This window comes from Xiphophorus couchianus, chromosome 22 (genome assembly GCF_001444195.1).
Source record: "Xiphophorus couchianus chromosome 22, X_couchianus-1.0, whole genome shotgun sequence".
Taxonomy (NCBI): domain Eukaryota; kingdom Metazoa; phylum Chordata; class Actinopteri; order Cyprinodontiformes; family Poeciliidae; genus Xiphophorus; species Xiphophorus couchianus.
Genome location: NC_040249.1, coordinates 18870667 through 18892316, shown reverse-complemented (window position 1 = coordinate 18892316; position 21650 = coordinate 18870667). Strand labels below are relative to the sequence as shown.

At 37.9% G+C, this 21650-nt stretch overlaps 2 protein-coding genes across 10 annotated transcripts in view; both read right to left on the bottom strand.

The window, feature by feature from the left end:
* ptk7b (protein tyrosine kinase 7b) overlaps positions 1 to 5687 on the bottom strand; it is an 82279-nt gene extending 76592 nt beyond the window's left edge. Inside the window, exon 1 of the mRNA XM_028006773.1 lies at positions 5120 to 5687. Within this exon, the coding sequence (XP_027862574.1) occupies positions 5120 to 5231 (112 nt within the window). The 5' untranslated portion in view covers positions 5232 to 5687. The remainder of the gene's footprint in view (positions 1 to 5119) is intronic.
* A 1661-nt stretch (positions 5688 to 7348) lies between these two features.
* The window catches only part of klc1b (kinesin light chain 1b), a 30874-nt gene continuing 16572 nt past the window's right edge, over positions 7349 to 21650 (bottom strand). For 3 of the 9 annotated variants that reach the window (XM_028006044.1, XM_028006046.1, XM_028006045.1), the window contains exons 10-17: positions 20739 to 20791; positions 19856 to 19923; positions 19568 to 19676; positions 19439 to 19447; positions 19057 to 19209; positions 9362 to 9486; positions 9151 to 9208; positions 7349 to 8599 (exon numbers count right to left, since the gene is read on the bottom strand). In XM_028006044.1, the coding sequence (XP_027861845.1) occupies positions 8525 to 8599; positions 9151 to 9208; positions 9362 to 9486; positions 19057 to 19209; positions 19439 to 19447; positions 19568 to 19676; positions 19856 to 19923; positions 20739 to 20791 (650 nt within the window). In that variant the 3' untranslated portion in view covers positions 7349 to 8524. Of the gene's footprint in view, positions 8600 to 9150; positions 9209 to 9361; positions 9487 to 14054; positions 14214 to 19056; positions 19210 to 19438; positions 19448 to 19567; positions 19677 to 19855; positions 19924 to 20738; positions 20792 to 21650 lie in introns of those variants that run through there. The other 6 variants (XM_028006047.1, XM_028006048.1, XM_028006049.1 and 3 more) reach the window with 5 other exon arrangements.

Sequence of the window (21650 nt, the reverse complement as noted above, 5' to 3'; positions counted from 1 at the left end):
CCTCCATAATGGACTCGGAGTAAACTGCACATAGTGACTGGGGTTTAAAAAAAAAAAAAGTTCAAAAGCTACACCTAAAGCTGAATAAACATCACCTGATAAATGAGCAGAAACCAGAGCCTCAGAGGGCCTTGAGAAATCCTCCCACGGTCCCACAGCTACTAGTGAAAGTTTCTGATGTCCACAAGGACACATGGTAAACAATCTCACTATTTATCCTTGTCAAGTTTTTAACCTCAGTTGTGTTCCCCCCCTTTTTCTTATTGATGTTGTTAAATCTCCATGTAGCAAAATCTAAACAAAGACAAACTGTTCTTAAATATTGTAAACCTCACATGAAAAACAGTTTGAGTTCCCAGACCTATAAGTCATGGCTAAAATATAAAAAGGTAGGAATGGAGGTAGGACACAAGGAAGGAAGGGAAGGAAAGAGGGTAGAACATGAGGAAAGGAAGATGACAAAAACAAGAACGAAAGTTAGGAAGAAAAGGTCAAATTAAAGGAAAGAAAGGAGGAAGGAAGGACATAAAGAAGGAAGCATAGGCAGAAGGAAGGAGGACACATGAAGGGAAGGAAGGGAGGACAAGGGGAAAAAATGTAAGGACAGACAAAGGGAAGGAAGGTCTAGAGAATAAGACATGAAATAAAGTCTGGAAACAAATATTTCTTCATTCTCATCCAGATCTGGAAGATACTGAAATAAATGAGACTTTTTCCTGCAGAGCAGCGGCTCCATTATAACCCAATGTTTAAAGTCTCTTTTCCCCACAAATTCCGACATTAATCTTTTGAACACAAACAATATGGAGCCTGAACTTTTACCATCTTTTCAGGACACATTTTCACAAATCACATCCTGTACTTTTCCAGAATTTCTAAGGGCCGATAGAAAACTTCAACTTGAAACCATCAAATATCAGATTTACTTTTTTTTTCTAAATCTCCGTGCTAATTTATGAATCATCCACTTCAGATGGCAGTCAGTGTTCTGTAAATAACACAAAGTGCACATTGTCTTTATAAACTGATGGCAGATCGCCTGGTGGAGATAAATTCATCCACACACATCTCAGTTTATTCAGTAATAATCCTCTTATCCCATCCTAATGTGAGCATTCAGAAAATGAAGGAGCAGCCAAGCGGCCTGCAGGCACAGCAGCATTAATGAGAGCGAAGCGAAAGGTTTTTTTTCCCCCCTTTTCTTAAATAAAGCTGCAGCAGGTGTAAATGCCAATAAAATGCTCTAAAAGGAAGCCATCTGTTCCAGTACAGTAGAAGCTGCTGTTTATTAACAGGCTAAGCAAACCGTCGGGTGACGCTGGAGGTTAGGAGGGAGTCTGCAGGACGGCCACGTCCCACACGCTTAGAGGAACAGCATCCAGGCTTTCACTGAGCAACCAACTCAATTAGGCCTGAAGCAATTAATCGTGATGAATTGATTACTGAAATAATTAAACTAATTTCGTAATTGATTAAGTGATAACTGGAATATACAGACCCCAAAAAAACATTCACAATAGTAATTAAGCCAAAAATGTACAAAATATACATGCATTTTAGATTAAAAAAAAAAAAGTCAGTCATATGGCTGCAATAAAAAAATACTTTAGAAACTGATTATTCAAACAATCAGATAAAAACTGTTTTACAGATATTTCATTTAACCACTTACGCCTTTATATACAGTAAAAAGGTTTAACAATAGATTGTTTGCATCTATCAAAAGATGCAAACAATACAATTCCTTTTTTAATGAGAAAAGCAAGCATTTTATTGCTTAAAATGCAGCAACATTGCATTCCTTTAGTGAGTTTTAACTAGGTGAACTTTAGCCAAAACTAAACTTTTGCCATATTTAAATGAAATATGGTGGTTAAATGAAAAAGCTGTTTAACGTTGAAATTTTTTATGCGAGTGATAACCACAATAATTGATACAATAATCATTAACTAAAATAATTATGTGCAGCACTAAACTCAATAGTGGTTTAATTAAATGCACAGTAATATGAAGAAATCCTATGAATTTGCATAAAAACATCGCCAAGTAGTGTTTTTCAACATTAAAATACTATATCTAAGCAGTTTTATGTCATAGACAGTGGTCCAGATGGCTTCATCCACAGACGGAAACAAGAGTCGACAAACTCAAGTGTGATTGTTTCACTTAAGAGTTCTCTAAAATGTTATATGCAATTGACCAGAGCACCCAGATCCAGTTGAAAAGAACCAGCAAGAAGAAAAAAAAGAAAATTTTGTCAGATCTACTCAGTCAGAAAAAGAGACCCCCCTTTTTTTTTTTTAAAACAGCGGGCCGTCTGAGACGACAGAACCTGGAGTGGTTCTGTTCAGACGTTTTATAAAAACAAACCCGCGGCAGACCCGTCTCCCCTGCTGCCGCTGGCACACAGAGGACACATTCATCCCCAAGAACGGGCACCATGAGGCGGTGTGGCGGCAGGGGGAGTGGAAGCAGAGACACACTTCAGCTCTAAGGAATTTATTCAGGCACTCTGACAGCCACGGCAGCAGCAAAACTCAATCTGCAAGAATCAGATAAAACCGACTCAGTTCTGACCCGAAGAGCGCTGATTTAATGAGCTCCATCCCCGGCAGGAGAACAGAATTCCTTTTCCACACACTCCGATGTTTACACTGTTTTTCTTCTTCTTCTTTCTCACTCTGCAGCTGAGGTCTTGAACTTTGAGTCTTAAAGAATGAAGGCAGGAGTTGATTCTTCTTCTTGTTCTTCTGTTTGAGGTCAACGATCATAAAGCAGAATGAGACTTTCCTCCACTTCAGGATACACGCAACATCCACAAACTTTTGCCAAGCTTGGAGAGGCAGTTATCCAATATGCTGGAAAGCATACAGCTGTGCCTTCAAAGGTACAATTGATCATGTTACAGCTAACACTTTAGTATATTTCACTAGTATTTAAATGAAAAAAAGGTGCATAATTCTTAAGTATAAAGAAATGCATACATAACTTCATGCAAACTCCATGTATTAAGATGTCAGACCGTGATTTGAACCAAGGAACCTCTTACTGCAAGGCAACAGTGCTCCCCTTTAATTAAATAAAAAATATCATCATCATAAGAGGCAGTAATCAGCTTCTGTGCACTAAAAATCTGCAAAATAAAACTGCAAAACAGCTGAAACACTGAGTTCATTTAAATCAAAGCTAAAAGCCCAACTGTTTTGAGTTGCTTTGAAGCCATAATAAATTAAATATTAACCAAAATATTTAATGTGTAACAATGGCACTTGACAAAATGAAATGTTTACTGGTTTTCTCAGTTGTTGACTGCATGGGGTCTTTAAAGACTTTTTGTGTTTTTAATGATGCAAAGCACTTTGAACTGCCTTGTTGCTGAAATGCGTTACACAATTAAACTTGACTGATTGATCATCGTCAGCCACCAAATCAAAAAATAAATAAATAAATAAATAGTTCTCCTTTTTATGTTAACCTCAGTATAAACCCAGCAGTTCTTTGAGGATGTTTTGACGTTTGTGAGAATATTTGAGAACAATCCGCATCATGAAGTAGAGGTGGGCGATATGGGCCTAAAAATTTTATTGCAATATTTTGTGGTATTATTGTCATAACAATCACAGTGGTGGCATAAAAAACAGTTACTTCCTTTAAGTATCTGTATGGGTGTGACTTAAAACATTTGCTATTTGAAATGCGCTTCTTTACTTACTTTACTTAATTTTATAATAATTATAACTAATATTTATTGGTGCTTTTGTGTAAAAGAAAATAGTATTTCTAGAATACTGTTAGTTTATAAGGGCATTAATAAATCTAATTTTTCACAATAAATGCTCATCCCTGTCATGAAGTCCAAGGAAAACACGTGGAAGTACCATCATACTGTAGATAGTACCACCATCTACAGTACTAGATGGCACATCATACTGTTGGGTGTTTTGTTTTTTTTCAGCTAAAACAAGGAAGCTGATTAGAGTTGATGGAAAGACAGATGGAGCTAAAAACAGGGAATTCCTGGGGGGAGGGAGAAGACAACTACAAAACTGGTTCAAATCAAAGCATGAGGATGGCCTAGTCAAAGTCCAGACCCAAATCCAAGAACATAAACTGTGGCATGACTCGTAAAATCGATTGTTATGGATAATCTAACTGAGTTTAAACTACTTTGCAAAGAACAACAATCAAGTAAACATATTTATCTCTCTAGACGTCCAAAAGCTGGCAGACAAATAACCGGGGCCAGATTCAGAGGAATGGGGGGCCCCTAGGCTGGAGCCAGTTTGGTACCCTATCCCAGAATAAATTAAAATAAAACATCTTTTACTCATGCAAATTACAGAAATTGTTAGGCAAGCCCACATATTTACAAGTACAAATTGATGAATAGTTTGTTTAAAACATCTGACAGACCATGTTGGTCCCAAAATGATTATTTTCAAATATTGCTGCGTAGATTAAATTAACAAAACTCCAACAACATTTTAAAAAAATACCACATGCAAAATGAGGCCATGTTTGGAAATCACACAGAATATACAACAACAATAATTTAGAAGCCCCCTAAAACTCAGAGCCCTGGGCTACTGCCTCTTTTAAAGTCTGGCTCAGGACATACCTCCGGTATCTACAGGGAAAACTTGTTTTTGTCCCACAGTGGAGACATTTTAGGTGTTGCACCTAAAATGTGTTACACTTAAGGACGTAGGTGCATGCAGATACACTTTTATAAAGAAACAGCTCCATAAAACAAGGATAAATGACACAAAACAGAATAAACACAAACGCACACCCACTTTTTCGTACGCTTCACAAAAAGGTTTGAGGTGCAAACCTCTGCAGAACACAATGCATGCGTAAATTTCACTCATTATGCAGGCAGACTTCGCTTGCACTCTAAATTTCAGTTGTTTCTCCCCCTCACCGGGGGCCAATGGGGGAGGGGTCCCCCTCCTGCTCCAAACACAAACTTTAACTCCAACTTTTCACATCTAAACCCCACATCCAGGCAGAAGTCTCATTTATGTGATCATGATGATGATTAATCAGCGTTTTAACCAGCAGAGCATGTTGAGAAGTGGATACATCGTAACTGAGCGAAGAGAAACTTGGTACCGACCTTGGAGGCAGATGAATCCAGCCGCGTACAGAACATCCAGCAGGGTTTTTCCTCTCCGGGTTACCCCGGAGTTTACCCTCCGCCGGGTTTTAGCCCCTGCCGGTACGTCCATAGTTTCCAGTTCAGTTTTCCCTAAGAAAAACCCGCAGGTAGAGTCAAAGCGAGAGCAGAGTCACCGTGTGCGCACAGGTATCCCAGCGCCGCTTCCCTGCGCAGCTCCCCCGGGGGAGAAGCCCGGACGGCCTCGGCTGCTCACCTGGTTTCACCGGAACACGGCAGAAACAAGAGGGAACCCAAACCAGGCCAGCTACGCGAACCACTGAGTTCACACCGAGCAGCCCCGCCGAAAGTTTGGACCCAACTCTACGAACTTCCAGGTGGCTCACAGGGGGGAAAGCTGCGAGAAATGTCGGCTGCTGTGACTCATTCCAGCCCACTGCGTGGGTCCGACCGAGCTCAGAACCGCCCGGACCTCCTTCAGCCCGGTTTATCTCCCAACTCTGCCTCCTCCCGCTCTGCAGACTCTGAGTGGAGTGGATTTTCTTTCTCTCTCTCCCTCTTCACACACATGCAGTGAAGCAGGCTGGAAAAACGGGACGCGCTTCCTGTAGATACCTTTCACAATTAGAGTCGCAAAGTGGCGGAAACTCGGGGTTTTCTCCAGTTTCGCGCCTCTATTTTTGCATAATTCCTCAAGAAGGCCAATCAGATTGATTCTCTTTTGAATTTAAATCCAGACTTCGTGGTGTTTCCCCCAACCCTGGTCCTCAAGGCACACTGCCCTGCATGTTTTAGGTATTTCCTTGCTTCAGTCCAGCTGATTTCAATTAATGACTGATTAACAGGCGTTTGTTGAACTGCAATCATTTGAATCAGGCACATTAAAGCAGGGAAACCTGTAAAACATGCAGGACAGTGAGCCTTGAGGACCAGGGTTGGGAAACACCATTCTGCAGAGGTGGGTAGAGGACCCAAAAATTGTTTTCAAGTAAGAGTAGCAGTACCTCGACATATATTTACTCAAGTAAAAATAAAAAGTAGCCATCCAAGAAATTACTCAAGTAAGAGTAAAAACATATTTGGTTAAAAAGGTCTACTAAAGTACTGAGTAACTGATCAAATTATCAATCAATTAACATTTAGAAATTACATCATCAGGCATAAGGTTAAGTGGAAATTTTGGTATTCTAAAGACCAAAATGATAATACTTCGTACAAGTAACAAAAAAATAAACTTGGGCAAAATAAAAATAGTTAAAATCAGTGTACTTCAATATAAGACTTATGAAACTTTAACAAAAACTGCAGGTGTGTGTGTGTGTCTGGTGAATTTTTGGTTAAAACATGTTTGTTTTTCATTCTGTGGGTAGAGAATACAAACTTAAGTAAAAGTAGTGGTACTTCATAATAAAATAACTCAAGCAAAAGTAAAAAGTACAGCGTAGGAAAAATACTCCTAGAAGTAATTTTTTTCAAAAAAGTTACTCAAGTAAAGTTAATTGAGTAAATGTAACTAGTTACTACCCAACTCAGCCATTTTGATAAATTAATATTCTTTGACCTAATTTTGGCAACAAAAAAAAGATAAATAATTGAAACATATTTTTAAATTAAAATGTTTTATTTAACACAATGATCACAGAACCTTTGGTGATTTTCCACATTACTTTCCCCACTTAACATAAAAAAAAGAACAAAATTTTACTTTGAAGTTCTCTACATCCTTTTAACAACGTGTATATTTCCGGTGCCTTGACACATGAACCTCTCTTTTCCAAATGCAGCTTCCGGTAACTCAACTTGGATCGGGAATACAACAGTGCGACCCTCCGGTTTAAATGGATCACTGTCTTTTTAAACTTAGACATTTTTTTTATTTGATGCAAATATTTAACATAAAAAATTAAATAAAAGTTTCACCAATCTACAAATAAGTGCAAATTGAGTTAATGGCCCATAAATATGGTGAAACACAATTTGTGTAGCATAGTAAATACATTTATTGTTTATGTTGAACATATGGTTGGAGGACTTTACAGAAAATAGTAACTTTGAGTAATTAAATGTTTACATGACATAGGAACCTGACGTCTTTCTTGAGAAGGTTCACATCTGAGTCCATCACTACACCCAGATTTTGGATCTGATCACTGGTTTCTAGCTGTAATAACTGAAGTTGTGTGCCGACTTGATCGTCTCTAACATAAACTGGACAAAAAAAGACAAGAGAACTATTAATCAAAAAGTTTTTATTCAAGGATCCTCAGAGAAAGTGGCTACTGATTACACACAGGACTGTTCAGGAATCAGGCCCAATCTGATGCTCTAACCATCTAAAACATTCAGTTTAATCCCAACAAACAGATCAGGATCACCTCTTAAGATTATGTTGACTTATCATTTGATGAATGCATTTTTTTTCCTACAAACTTTTCAGAGTAAGGAAGACTTATAAAATATAAAACTGTATTAGGACAATCCAGTTCTGAGGAGATGCTTCACTAAAAATGCAATCAGTGAGAAAGACCACCACCTGAGAATCGTGCAAAAACAAACCATCCCCATCCTGATTACTAAATAACTTTATACAAACATGCTCTCAAAATGTGGCAGGTGGTGCTGAGAGGCTTAAACCCTGCACCAAATATTATTAAGACTTCCAGGTCGAGATAAATCAAGCAGCCTAGGGTTTTTTTTATTCTGAAACACAATTTTAAATATTGTTTTCCAGCTTTTTGAGTCCAAAATGCCTCAAAGTTTTAAAGTTCAGCAGCAGGAAAAAAAACAACATTTTTACATCAAAACAGTAAGTTAAAGCAGCAGATAATTTCACACGACCTAAAATTGTGATAAATGTTTCACCCTGTACCCCAAAGCTTTAACCTAATTGGAAATTAAATCTCAAAAGGCAAGAAAACAACACATTCATCCAACCTCATCTCACACCTCAAAGTCTGCAAAGTTTATTTTCTTGCACTGATAAAACAATCAAATGGCACAGGAAGAGAGGAAGTCACAAAAATCTGAGATCCAAACAACACAAGAGGAAAATAAAACCAGCACGAGTGACTTTATGGCAACAAATCAATTCAAAGTGCAGCAGCTACTACCAACGCCTTAATGAGGCACTCAGGCAAAGGAGAAGTTCAGGGCCATGATGAAGGGGGGTAAGGCTGTCGGTCAGCAGGAGACAGAAACATTTAAAACCACAATGTGTCATTTATGCAGGGAAGTCTCCAACTGTGAAGGTTTGGGGTGTTGGGAGTGCATAAGTGCCCGGCTGCGAGGATAAAGACTCTGAAGCAGCTGGTTCTGTGTGGTAGTGTCGCCAGTCATTGTTGCGTCTCAGGAGACGAGTCCTTATAAAGAATTACTCTGATGTGGAGATGCGACCTCCTGAGCTGCTCACTTCCCAGTGTACAGATCCACAGTGCTGGAGCTCAGGCCCCGGCTTTCCCTGAAGTTTCCGCCTCCTCGAGTCTGGAACGGAGGTTAAAAAAAGAGGAAAGCAGAGATCAAATCAAACAACTTAATAAATCCCAAAAAAACACAATTCAGTTTGCACCACTCTTTTGTTGTGGTCAACACAACAAAAGAAGAAAAAAGAAAATACAAGCAATCTCATGCAGAGATTGCTTGCACCCCTGTAAACAATCTCTGCATGTTTGCAGAGATTGCACTGTTGTGGCATTAGAACGGTGTTTGTTCTGATGCCATTTCCACATCAGAACAAACATGATCTTTTAGTCTTTGTGCAACAAACACCAGGATAAGCTCTTTGGCTACTGGCCAACAGAGTTTAAATGCCGATGATGCAACATATACAGCTACTACCAAAAGTATCTATTTCCCTTCAACGTTTGCACATTTTTCTTTGCAGCAACAAACTTTAATGTATCCTATAAAGTTTTTATGTGAAGTAAACAATTAATTGCTGAGGGGAAGGGAAATGATAATTAGTTTTCGAAATTTGGTACAAATAAAAATGTGAAAAAGAAGCGTAAATAGATTCCAAATATTTCCATCCTCACCTGAAAAGAGTCGTCACTTGTTTTGTTCAGGTAATTCAGTGAAGCAGCTCTTTTCATGCTGGGAAAGTAAGAAGAAGAATAGTTTATATATCAAGTTATTTTCCCAAAACTGATCTAAGAACATGTCACACTTTGAATGATGAAATTAGAAAAAAAACAAGCATTAATAACTAGCATTTACTTCAAATAAAAATGTTTATTTGTTAATTACTTGGTGTTGCGAGGTTCAGGTGGTCCGTTGCCCTGCAGTTTCTTCACCAGCATCTCGCTGCTGCGACGCAAAACATCTCTGAGCTTCCCAAGAGATCCGCTGCGCTGCAGAGCGCCACTGCCGTCCTGCAGACACACACACACACTCAACCTCATCAGCCATTCTGACAGGAAGCTGCTTTTTTTAAAAAACATTTTTAGTTTCAAGTTTGTTCCAGTGTTGTTGAATTTGAGACAGAAAAAATTATATATGCCTTTGTGAAAACATGCTGAAGAACAGATACTGCCATGCAGATGTTCCTCAGAGTTATAGTTAGATGTAGAAATGTAAAATCAGGCAAACTCATGCATTAAGACATGTCCCTGCTGTGATGTTCCGATGAAATTTTCTTCTTAATCTTCACTAGCTAGAACTAAAGTAATCACTAAAAACAGGATCAGGTAGTCATTACTGAGGCAGCTTTAGCAGAAGTCAACACACCCTGTACCAGCTAAAAGCAGCTTGTTCTACATTTACTGGTCCCCTGGTAAAGGCCTAAAATAAGTTATTTATGTATTGCAGTAGCATAATTATAAAATGACAAGCTGAAGTGAAGTCAGAGAGATTTGGAGCAGGAATGTTTGGGATCCGGTACAATTAAATATAGATCATTCAATTGTACAATTTTGTCCTTTTGTTCTTGTGTATTTGTTAAATTTTTCCATTATCAAATCTGGGTTTTCCCAAAACACCAGTCTTTTCCTCCGTTAAAAAGATGTCAGAGGCCATATTACCTGCTTCAGTAACCTTCTCTGCACTATGATCAGATATCCACAAACAGCTGAATGAGAGGCGACCAGAGAGCAGGTGAAACACCAGTCATTAACACTTATGATGCGAAAAGCAAAATCAGACTTTTTGAAAATGGAGACCAGGCATTTCTCTACGTTTTGTCTAAACACGGTTAAATGGCTTATCGGCTGAATTATCAATGAGTCCTATCAAAACAGAGTAAACATGCTAATATTAGCTTAGCTCTTCAGCTAACTATTCACTATGAAAACAGAAGGGACGCTTTTTTGAAACTGCACTACACGTGTCGACTCAGAAACATGCTTAAAGGCCAGTTATAAAGCTATGCCACCTGTATTTGAGGAATGATCATAGTTTAGTTAACTCTGTGTAAGATGTGTTAAAATTCAAGGCCAGGGGGCCAAATTCAAGGCCTGCCTTAAGTTTTTATGTGAGGGCCACATAAATAGAACTTTCAAGATAACAGTTGTATTCTTAAATATAATTTTATCAGTCAAATTAAAGCAGTTTTTATCTGTATACTGCTAAGTTACAAAATTGTGAGATGTTCAATGTTTAATTTTAAGTAGTACTCATTAAATGCAGTCATTTATTAATATTTTAACAGTTTGCTAAGGGGTAGTTTTATCAATATATTTTGCCATAAATGGTAGGATTTTCATAAACTTGATGAGACCCAAAACGAAAATAATTTTGACACCACATTAGAAGCCAAAACATGTAACTGTGACATTTGTCCTTATAATGATGAGACTATGGGTCATGCATTTTTCAATTTTACATAAATAAAAATCTTCCCTTGTCCATTAAAAGTTATTTTAACCATTTCTCACCAAAAACAGTACTAAAACAGTCATAGAAGATCTTAGATGTTTCATGGAAACTAATGGGATCTTGTTTCTTTACCTGCTTCTGAAGCTAGGAATGGGCGATATGGACTAAAACTTTTAGCATATTTAGTTTATTGCAATAATGATCAAAGTGACGATAAACTGGCCTCTTCCAGACTTCATTTACATAAGGAAATGTGATTTTGGGCTGCACAGAGTGACTGTGTGCAGCTTTTAATTTTTTGAATGTACTGATATTTATTTAGAACTTCATGAAACTGAGGGAAAAATAGTAAAAATGCAGAAAATAGAGCCCGTTTTTGAGTTTTTATTCATCACTGTCACAACCAATCTAAATTCTTATGATAGTTTATTGTTAAAAAATATATTTTCTGTGTGGTAAATGTCCACCCTTAGCTGATGCCAACCTAGAATAAGATGTTCTCTGGTCTTTCCCATTTTCACCATGGTTCAGTTATGTAAACACAACAACGTAAACATTGTCTTAGTCTTCACTTGTTTTATGTTTGGGTTGCTACCATGTTAAAAGTTATTTTTGTTAAAAGTTAAAAATAATCTTTATGTTCAAAATGTTTTTTTAAATTCTTTCCTGTGGTTATGCTACTGCAAAGACTTCACTTCAGTGCCCTTTTACAGACTTTTCCAATAACCTGTTAAAGGAGCTTTAACTAAATGATCAACCAGACCAAATTGTGATTTTTAACAGTACAGAGAATAAACTGTTGCATGTATTAGTTGCCATAGTCACATTTTATCTTTACATCACAGTATTTTATCCATCCACCCATTCAAAGTTAAACCAGCTGCAGTGCAGGAGCATCACCAGCAGGGGGCGATGCAGGCATTTAGAGATAGAGATTGATTCCTGCTTTGCTGCAATTCTGCAGCTGACATTCATGTTTTCATCCAAAGCAGAGAAAGACACAGTGTTCACAAATGAAAAACTTTATTTGAGAATACCAACAAGTGTTGATGCATTAATCATCACAATGCAGAATGGTGAATATATAGATATAATGCATAATACATACTAAGATAATGCTTATAGAGCTTATGGTTTTTGTTCTTTCACAAATAGAAACAGAATCCCACTTTATATGTTGAGAATAGACACTTCAATAAATAAGCAAGCATTCCACTAACAACAATATCATCATAATTGAGTGAACACTGTATTATTTTTCTTTTGTTCAGAGTTGCATTAGATGTATAGGCGTACTCAATGGAAAGGAATGAAGAATCAAGGCATGTAGCACATTGAAAAGCCATAGAGTGAATGCACTTGTCGAATCTATAAATACAGCCTACAGTTACACTTCCAAGATGTTAAGATCATTTACATTCGGTTAGGGTAAACCGTGAGGAGACACTTGCACTGAATTCCTGGTGCCAAAAAAAACATGATTCACCAAAGTTACAATATCTACGCTGAGCAAGAACTAAAAAGGCTCGAAGCTTTGTGTTCAAACTACAGTTTCCAACGCCAGATTGGTTCACTGTGACTGTACCACTGAAACAAGCACATAATCACACTGACATCTGTAAAGTGACACCATTAGGTTACATCTCCAATGCCATCAGAGCAAATAATTCTGGGTATTTGCATTTAAAAAAAAGGATTAAAAATCCAACATTAATGGCAAGGTAATCTCTCAAGTGGCTCATAGTTGAGCTGACCGCTCCAGCTGGTCTCTACTCCACATATCAAACTCACAGTTCTGGTCAGAAGTTTACATACACTCATACTCAGCGTCAACATTATGTTATTAACGATTTATTAATAGTGGATTATGTGCAATACACAAGTGTAATTTAGTGAAATGTTATTTTTTCCTCATTTATGGCTGTTTATTATTTTTTGGTCAAAGTATTTCTCAATACAATTTTATTGTGCTACTACACATTGCATGATAGAATACTGGCAAAAGTGATTTTTAAAAGTCCGCCCCCCAAACTTAACTTGTGCATGTTCTTCTAAAAAGATTATCTGTTGCTTCAAAATCCATCCATGGAATTTAAATTATTAAGAAATTTCCACATTAGTCTGCTTGTGTTGATTCCACTCCACAGCTGCTCACACACAGACTTAGCAGATGTTTTACGCCGGGTTCGAACTGGGTACCTCTGGGTCTGCACTTCCTGCCGCCACCCAGAAAGATGAGCATTTGTAAACTTCACACCAGAACCGTATCTTGGCAGAACCGAACCTTTCTTGAACACCATAGAAACCAAGGACACTGCAAGCTGGTGGGAGCCACCAGAACATTTTACCATGGCAACAGTAGCTTTCTGTCATCAGGCAAAACTGCTCTCATTAGCAACAGGCAACGCTCACTACAGCCTTTACACTGCGCCAAAACGTATCAAAAGCCTTTTAAAAAAATGTAAACAATGATGATACAAAAGAACCGACAACATGTAATGTAAAAAGAAAATAAAAATGGCAACGATCACTTTTCTTCAGCAAGGCTGTACAACCTTCATTGGATATCATACAGTACCATTTCTGAACCAGGCATCAGGTTAAAACTTTACTAAATAAACATAAAGTGGCGAAATCCAGGCACCAAGATGGCAGCTCAACTTTTAGGTTTCAACAATTTCCGTGAGATCATGCAGATAAACTAAACTGTAGAAATTAATATTTTGACTCCATGATAACTCTAAACATTTCTTTTCCCACCTTCAGCTCTACTAACTAGATAAATAAATCTACTATGCCCACATTAAAAAGTATAAATAAATTCTGCCGAGGGGGAAAAAACGTACAAGTGACATCCTCACAGGGATAGATTACACACACACACACACACACACACACACACACACACACACACACACACACACACACACACACACACACACACACACACTCATAACAACTTCCTCTAAGGTCAAAGTGAGAGAACGAGCTGAAAGAAAGACTTCTGACATTGGTTAGTGACAGGAAAGTTTGAGAAGAGCAGAGATGAGAAGACCAAACGTCCCAGCAGTGGCCAGTTGAGCAGGGAAGAGAGATGACAACCAGGAGGGGGGGGGGGCTTTCTGAGTCTCTGCTGCAGAGAGGGTGGGGGGGGCACCGGAGACGGAAGAGGAGTTGTTGGTTTGTAGGGACAAAGGAGCCCAGAGGGAACGACAACACACATCCCTTTGTTACTGTGTTGGGGGGAAGGAGAGAAGCATGAAGGAATAATCTTGATGGCTTAGGCCTGATAAACGAGAGAGAAGAGAGAGAAAAACAAGGACAAAAAAAGGACAGACATTGTAAGATTAAAAAGCTCTGGGTTGGGCTTCCTGCTCTACAGCTCCCTGACTTCTGACACATCCGAGGTGCATCGATCCTCAGGCATTACATTTGTAGACTCACATTTTCTAAATCTGACAGCAAATTTATAATACGCAAATAAAAAAGTGTATAATAGACATTTAAAGCACCATTAAAGAAATTATCAGGTAATTTCTTGACTATTTTAGCAAGATTCAGATGTCCCAAAACCAAATTTTAACTTTTTATTCATGCTAAATCTCGTGTTTATATAATATTCTAAGTCTGGGTTAATTCACTTGTTTATCTATTGGTACTCCTTTTTCAGACCTACTTGTTGTATTTCATACCTCTAACCAGACTATTTTCAAACGAACCAAAGCATATGGTTTTAGTTTTTTGTATTTTTAAGTATTTTCATGATTTATGGAGATAAGTGGTGATAAAGACAGGCTTGGATCTCACTTATAACTACTGTAAATTTAATTGTGTACAATCATCTGAAAATTTGATTTTCAGATGATTTAACTTGTACAATCTGGTTAAGTTCCAGATAACTTTTATAGATATGACAAATTGTAATCACATTGTTACCAAAATAAGTGACTTTCTGTTTTTTCCACACTTGGGAATGGGCAATTACTGTGTTATTCACAGTTAATTACAGTTAGATAACTGTTATGAAGTGCAATGCTTTATTTATTGGAACTTGATTTGTTTTTTGAGGCTCTGACTGCAGTGACAGATTAATAGAAAAAAACCCCGATGAATTTTAAATATTTTAACCCTCTTTTTGCAGAGAAATATCACAACAATGTGATAAATGTATAGAAGAAATATAGTCTCATTAGAGTTAGAAATTTTAATTTTTATCTTATGCAATTATGTATATGAAGTTTGTTTCTTTCCTTTAAATTTGCCAGTACAAAAAAAATAAAATAAAATAAAATCACTTGCAAATGTGACACCAAAGCAGTCGATAACAAATCGAGTCGGGCGGCTTTCAGCCAATCAGATTACGCTTCTTTGATCACATGACACCAGTGCAGCTGGTTAGCGGGGCTTCATTAAGATGAAGTAAGTTTTTCTCTTAAGCATTACAGAAGAGGTACTTATTGACAGCCAGTGGAGATTCATTATTGTTTTATTTACTCAAACTGAGTAAAATATTTCACAGTTCTGGTGTCACATGATCACAGAAGCGTAATGTTGATTGGCTAAAGCTGCTTGACTCAATCTAGTGCTGAATGTTTTGGTTTGAGTCACTAAAAGGTCATCACATCTGCAGGCACATTTCTGAAGTTTAATTTTGTGCTGGCAAATATCAAATTAAAAACATTCATATTTTTAATTTGATAAAACCTTCAATGTCATTAATTCAATGTCTAAAAAACAACCTGTTTTACATTTCTTCCATGCATATTGCTCACCCAAGCTGGAATATAGTAAAATTTAGGATTTCCATCCCTGAGATAATGCTGAATTTGTGTGACGTGAAAATGCTGCAGCATAAGAGCTGCATTTCATTATAAAAAATAGAAGTCAACCCAGAAAGCTGCAGTCAGATTAGCGATGCAGTCTTTGTGACTCAGCTGTTTTTATTTTCTCCTTGGGTACTGGAAAGTCTGAATCTGGCAGAGAGTGCACAGTAACTGACTGTGCACTGCAGATGCAGCACAGAATGCACCAAATACTATGAGAAAACCTCATTTTAGCCAAACAAACTAAACATTGAAATCCTAATAACAACACTGAGCTATGTTCCATCACTAACAAAATATCTCTCATTACATCTCTCTGCATCACCCCACCCAGGTCTGATTTCATTAACAGGGAGAGTACAATCCACTGATTGCCAGGTGGGGGGGGGATTTGATTGGCAGGCTGATTGGTTGTCATGGCAATTCAAATCAACAAAGAAACATGTTAGTGGTGAATGAGGTATGGGAAAAGCAAAAAAAACAAAAAAAAACAGAAGAAGTTTGAAAAGCAGTGCATTAAATGCGAAAATTGAAACTCCTGCAGGCACACGTACACTTTTCACAGGTCAAGTCATGCTTTTAATGAGACAGAAAACTAAATGAACCCAACACACAACCACAAACGTATTGTGAAACAGCTGTGATGTCATCTGGGTTAGCAATCTGTACACCAAACTGGTTCAACACACACTTAATGAGATTTTGTAAGCAGACAGTTAAATAATGTTGCATAAAGTAACAAGAGAAAGCAGATGGGTATCAGCTCTGACACAAAATCCTTTGAATGTCTAAAGCAAGGAAGATGATGGGTATTTAAATGCTTGTTCATTCAAACAAAGGCTAGCTGAGCTACATGGCATGTTTTTACATTTGTAAATAAATGGATGGATGAATGGAAGTAATTAACACTTTAAGTAAACAGGTTAAGCTGTCAGAAACGATGAGCAAATAGAGAAATGTTTTCACTCTCCTCTGACAATAGACTGCACTTTTGCATGAATACACATGCGGTTAGATCGACTGCTGTTAAGCTTGGAAGCAGTTTTACATTTATCAGCACCTTGGTGAGGATGTGGACAAAGCCTTAAATTAATCTTTCATTGCAGTAGGTTAATCGCTCAATGAAAATTTTAATACAAATCCAACCTTTTATTTGAAAGCATTTAATAAATGAAATGAATCAATTATTGATACCGTTTTCTTTCAGGTCGTTAGACTGGACAAGGACCCTGGTTTTTCTTTTAGTAGGATAATGATCTAAAACAAAAAGCCAAATCAAGGCAGCACTCAAAATCAGCCTTCTTCCATGTTCATCTGACATCCTAAACCTAAAACCTGTGAAAACCTGTGTAAACTGAAGATACGATAGAAGATACGATAGAACTGAAGATACGATAGAAAAAGAGATGTGGATCATCTTGGGTGCATTCACAACACCCCAGTTCAGGCCACTTTAATTGAACTCCAGTTCGTTTGTCTGGAAAGTCCAGTTAGTTTGGTGTGAATGTGTAGTCAGACTTTAATGCAGACCAAAAAGTCCAACCCTTATCCGAATTGAAACCTAAGAGTTGGTTAGATTAAGGTGAACTCTGGTGCGGTTCAAAAGTATATGTGGCTGCAAATGAACCAGAGATCGCTCCAAAAGCAGGAAGTAGAACCGATGAACTGGTTTTTCAAAGGGTTTTGGTCGTTTAGCCTGTGCAGTGTGAACGAGAACTTTACCAGCTGAAAATGGAACAAATGGTGAAATTTTGGTCCCCAATTGAACCGAATTCACCGGACTATCAACTGTGTAAACACCCAATCAGTCAAAATCAGACTTGTGGGTCAAATTTGGCATGCAGTGCAACTATATTTCCTCCCTCAAGATAAATCCAAATATCAGATTACTCTGCTGTTGCGTTGGCATGCCAATCAAGACAATCCCTCCCAAAAAGATGGAAAACAGAAGCTTTCTGGACAGGCGGGAAGCATATTTGTTCACAATCGTACAACATAGACCTTGCAAGTGTAAGAAAATGACATTTTTCAACAAATATCAATATATCATGGTTAGCCTTCAACTTTGTCTTTAAATTTGGCCAAATGAGTGATTGAGTTAAACTCCTGATCTAAAGAGATTGGCCGTCTCTGTACGCTACAATCTTATGAAATGTTATAGTAGAAAACTACATGTCAAGATGGCTAAAAGGCTGGATTTTTCTCTTTTTATTGCCTCACTGCAACAGAAGCTGTATTTATTTAAAGGCTTCTTACATATCTCCACCAGGGGAGCTTTCACATTCACACTTTAGTACTAAAACAACCCCACAAAATTCCTACATTAGGAAAAGCAGGAGAGCTCACGGTCAACAGACATTTCTCAGTCATGTGAAAACAGACGTGGTCCATTAGTGCATGTTAGGGGGGTGAGAGTGGCAGGCTGGAACATGCATGCTTAGGCTGATGCAGCTTGAGGTTAGACTGCATTCAAGTGAACGAAGAGGCACAAGCTCAAGCTAAGGGATGCATCCCCGCTTTGTTGATGCATAGGAGCTTTTTTTCAGCTGCCACACCCGTTTTATTGTTGCTGCTGCAGGTTTTAGACTCAAACCTCTTTGAAACCCAAATGGTATAAAGTTCTGATTTGGGTCCAAACATCAGCAGACAGGGTGGGCTCCTTGTGCTTATGGTGTTAGCGGCTAAACTCGTTTACTGTGCTCGCATAGGTGTATTATGTTACCAAGGCAACAGGGACTGAGCGTGTGCCTTTTTCCTGCGTGTGCCTTTTTCCTACTGTTTCACTTGCACAACAAAAGACATAAGCATGGAGTTTAAAGCAAACTGCGAGGCTGAAAACAAAAAGGCGAACATGCCAAGACACTCAATCAGCTTTATGACACCAGGGTCACTTCAAGACAAAGACAAGATCTGTCTGCAGAGTCGATGGGATGGTACAGACTCAGATCACTACATGGCTCTGCACCTGTTTTAGAGAAATTTATATACACCTAAATAATAATAACAGGCATCATTAAAAAACAAATACAGTTGGTATTTTTTGTTTAAGCTTTTTGTAGCTTTATAAAAATTTTTTATGAATAAAGTGCAGAACCAGGGGTTAGCATCTTGCTAAATGAACCAGCTTATTCAGTTCCAGAGAGAAGTTAGCTTCCATTCATGTGACACTGTGCCATCTTTAAAAACACAGCAGGAAAACATAGTAGTGAAGTTCTGTACCAGCCCTCAATCTCTCTGAAATAGCAGACACCGCCTGGTTTTTCCAGACGGGCCGTGTTTACTCTACAATAGTGGATTTGTACTCACCCCGTTCCACTCCACGCCCATACTCACTTCCTCGCCAGTCTCAGAGCCGCTCTCGTACTTAACGCTGGTCAGGCTGTCTCTGCTCCTCCGCCTCTCACCGTCTGTATCTTTCAGGATCTCCACCACACGCGTTTGGTGGATGGGGTCGATGCCCTGCAGAGGTATAAAAACTAATTAGATCAAGCTGCAGATGCAGACATTAGCTTGTGTAAATTCGTGAGAGTAGAAAGTTTTATGGGGGGAATTGAGGTGATTTCACATTTCCTGTCCGTCCATCACGTTTTCAGCGACAAACAAGTATCTTAAATGATTGTGAGATGGGAGTGATGTTAGATGGGAGAGGTGGAAGCTCTATGGGAGCCAAGAGAGACGAACCACTTACTGTGTTGCTCTGAATCCATAGCAATGCAGGGAAAGGGAAAGAAATACAATGAGATTTGCTTTCTTAAATAAAAAAAACAGGAACCGTCATGCAGAACAGGGCCGTTTCTATTTAGCAGATGTCGCTGACCTGCTTGCGAGACCTCACAGCACACTCCTCCAGTGTCTCCGCTGCCTCTAGTTTGCCCTGGCGGCGGTACAGAGCACCGAGGTTCCTCAGGGTAGTGTTCACTGTAGGGCTGCATGGATAGAGACAGAAAGTTACTCAAAAAGGTCACAAAAGTAAATCCTGATGTAAAAGGGACAGACAAAGGAGAAAATGCAGTAAAGATGGCATTAAATATTTCCGCTGAATCAAAAGTTGACCTAAATCTAGAGCCTTTATGGCTGAGTCATAAAACACGGTTATCGGCGTCACCTGTTGACTTTGCATGCCTTGTACCAGCCTCCGTACTCTCCATATGGGGTGTTGTCTCTGTGTTTGCTCTGGAAGTAATTCAGTGAGCAAAAGAGAAAGAAAAACTGGTGTTTAGACCTGATAAGTAGCATTATACTTTGTTTATACAGTTGTGTCTGACACATCGTTTAAAAAGAGGAATATTTTAATCTTCCTGGTAGGACTGGGCGATATGGTTTAAAAATAAAATCTCAGATTTGTTTCGTATCAAATGCGATTTCTGATTGCATTGCATTTTTTTCTTTTGTTTTCTAAAAAAGAAATTACAAACAACACAAAATGCTTTCAAAAAGTAGTTCTTATTTCAGTCATTCCTTCTGTGAGTATTAAGGCCAGGCTACAAGTATTTTCGTTTAATTCCGAAAATATAGTCACATTAATAGCAGAATAAAGGCGTAATTTTACCAGAAGAATGTCTTAAAATTACAAGAAGTCATTTTAATGAGAAAAAAAGTTTAGATAAATTGGTTTATCTTTCATTATGTAGTCTCACAAAATGACGACTTAGTTCTCCTAATATTAAGACTTTATTCTTTATTATTTTGACTTTATTATATAGTTTAGAATTATATAGTTTTCATAGAGTTGGCTTGAATTGAAAATCCAAAAAGGTAGAAGCTGGGAAAAAAAAACGCAAACAAGATGGCGGCCTTTGGACGTGCTGACATCACCCTGAACTATGGAAACACAAGGAGTGCATTCGTGGGAAAAAAAAATAATCCTGATTTTCCAAAAACTAAATCTTCAAAACCCCAAAATTTTGATTAATAGATAAAATCAATTTATCGCCTAGCCCTACATCCAGGAAGAAATCTTGATGACTTTTTTAGGGAGGTTTTCTCACCTTGCTCATCTCCTCTCTTTCCTCTGCATGCATCCAGATGGGCTTGTTCTCAGCTGCAGACAGACAGGAGAGAGCGTCTACATACTGTACAACTGGGATGCAACGAACCGTCTAAATCTGGACTCAAACACTTAGTGATGCATTTATTTTTATTCATGTTTGAATTGAGCAGAGCTTACAGTTCCATAAGTGCAGAAAAACAGGATATTAAAACAGAAAACAATGGAGCTTATCTATTAAAATGAATAGTGCAATAAAACTAAACATATATTTGAGATCTTACTGGTGATGATATAAAAGTAACAACAGGGATAAAAAAAGTATTGGAAAATCTTTTGTATTCATGGGATATTTTTGGAAAGTTGCATGTTTATGAAAGTATACTTAGAAAATAAACCACATGAACTCCCTTGTGAAAGTTTTTGTACCACTAAATGACATAAAACGGAGTATCAGGCTCTTATACACCGTGTTCCAAATTTTTATGCAAATTGGATTTAAGTGTCATAAAGATTACATTTTTTGTTGTGCTATTAAATTTATAGATAGTATTGTGTGTCAGGGCTCTTTGAATTACTATAATTTCAGAGAGCTGGTTGATTAGTTTGTCTGGTGAGCTCAATTAAAGGAAATCTACTTAAGAAGGATGTTCCACATTATTAAGCAGGCCACAAGTTTCAAGCAATATGGGAAAGAGAAAGGATCTCTCTGCTGACAAAAATCATCAGTGCCATATGACAAGGTATGAAAACATTAGATATTTAACAAAAACTGAAGCGTTATCGTACTGTGAAAAGATTTGTGGCTGATGTAGAACAAAGATGGAATTGTACAGATAAAAGCATAAAGAGGAAGGTTTCTGTTAGACAAATTCATCGGATTAAGAGAGCAGCTGTTAAAATGCCCTTACAA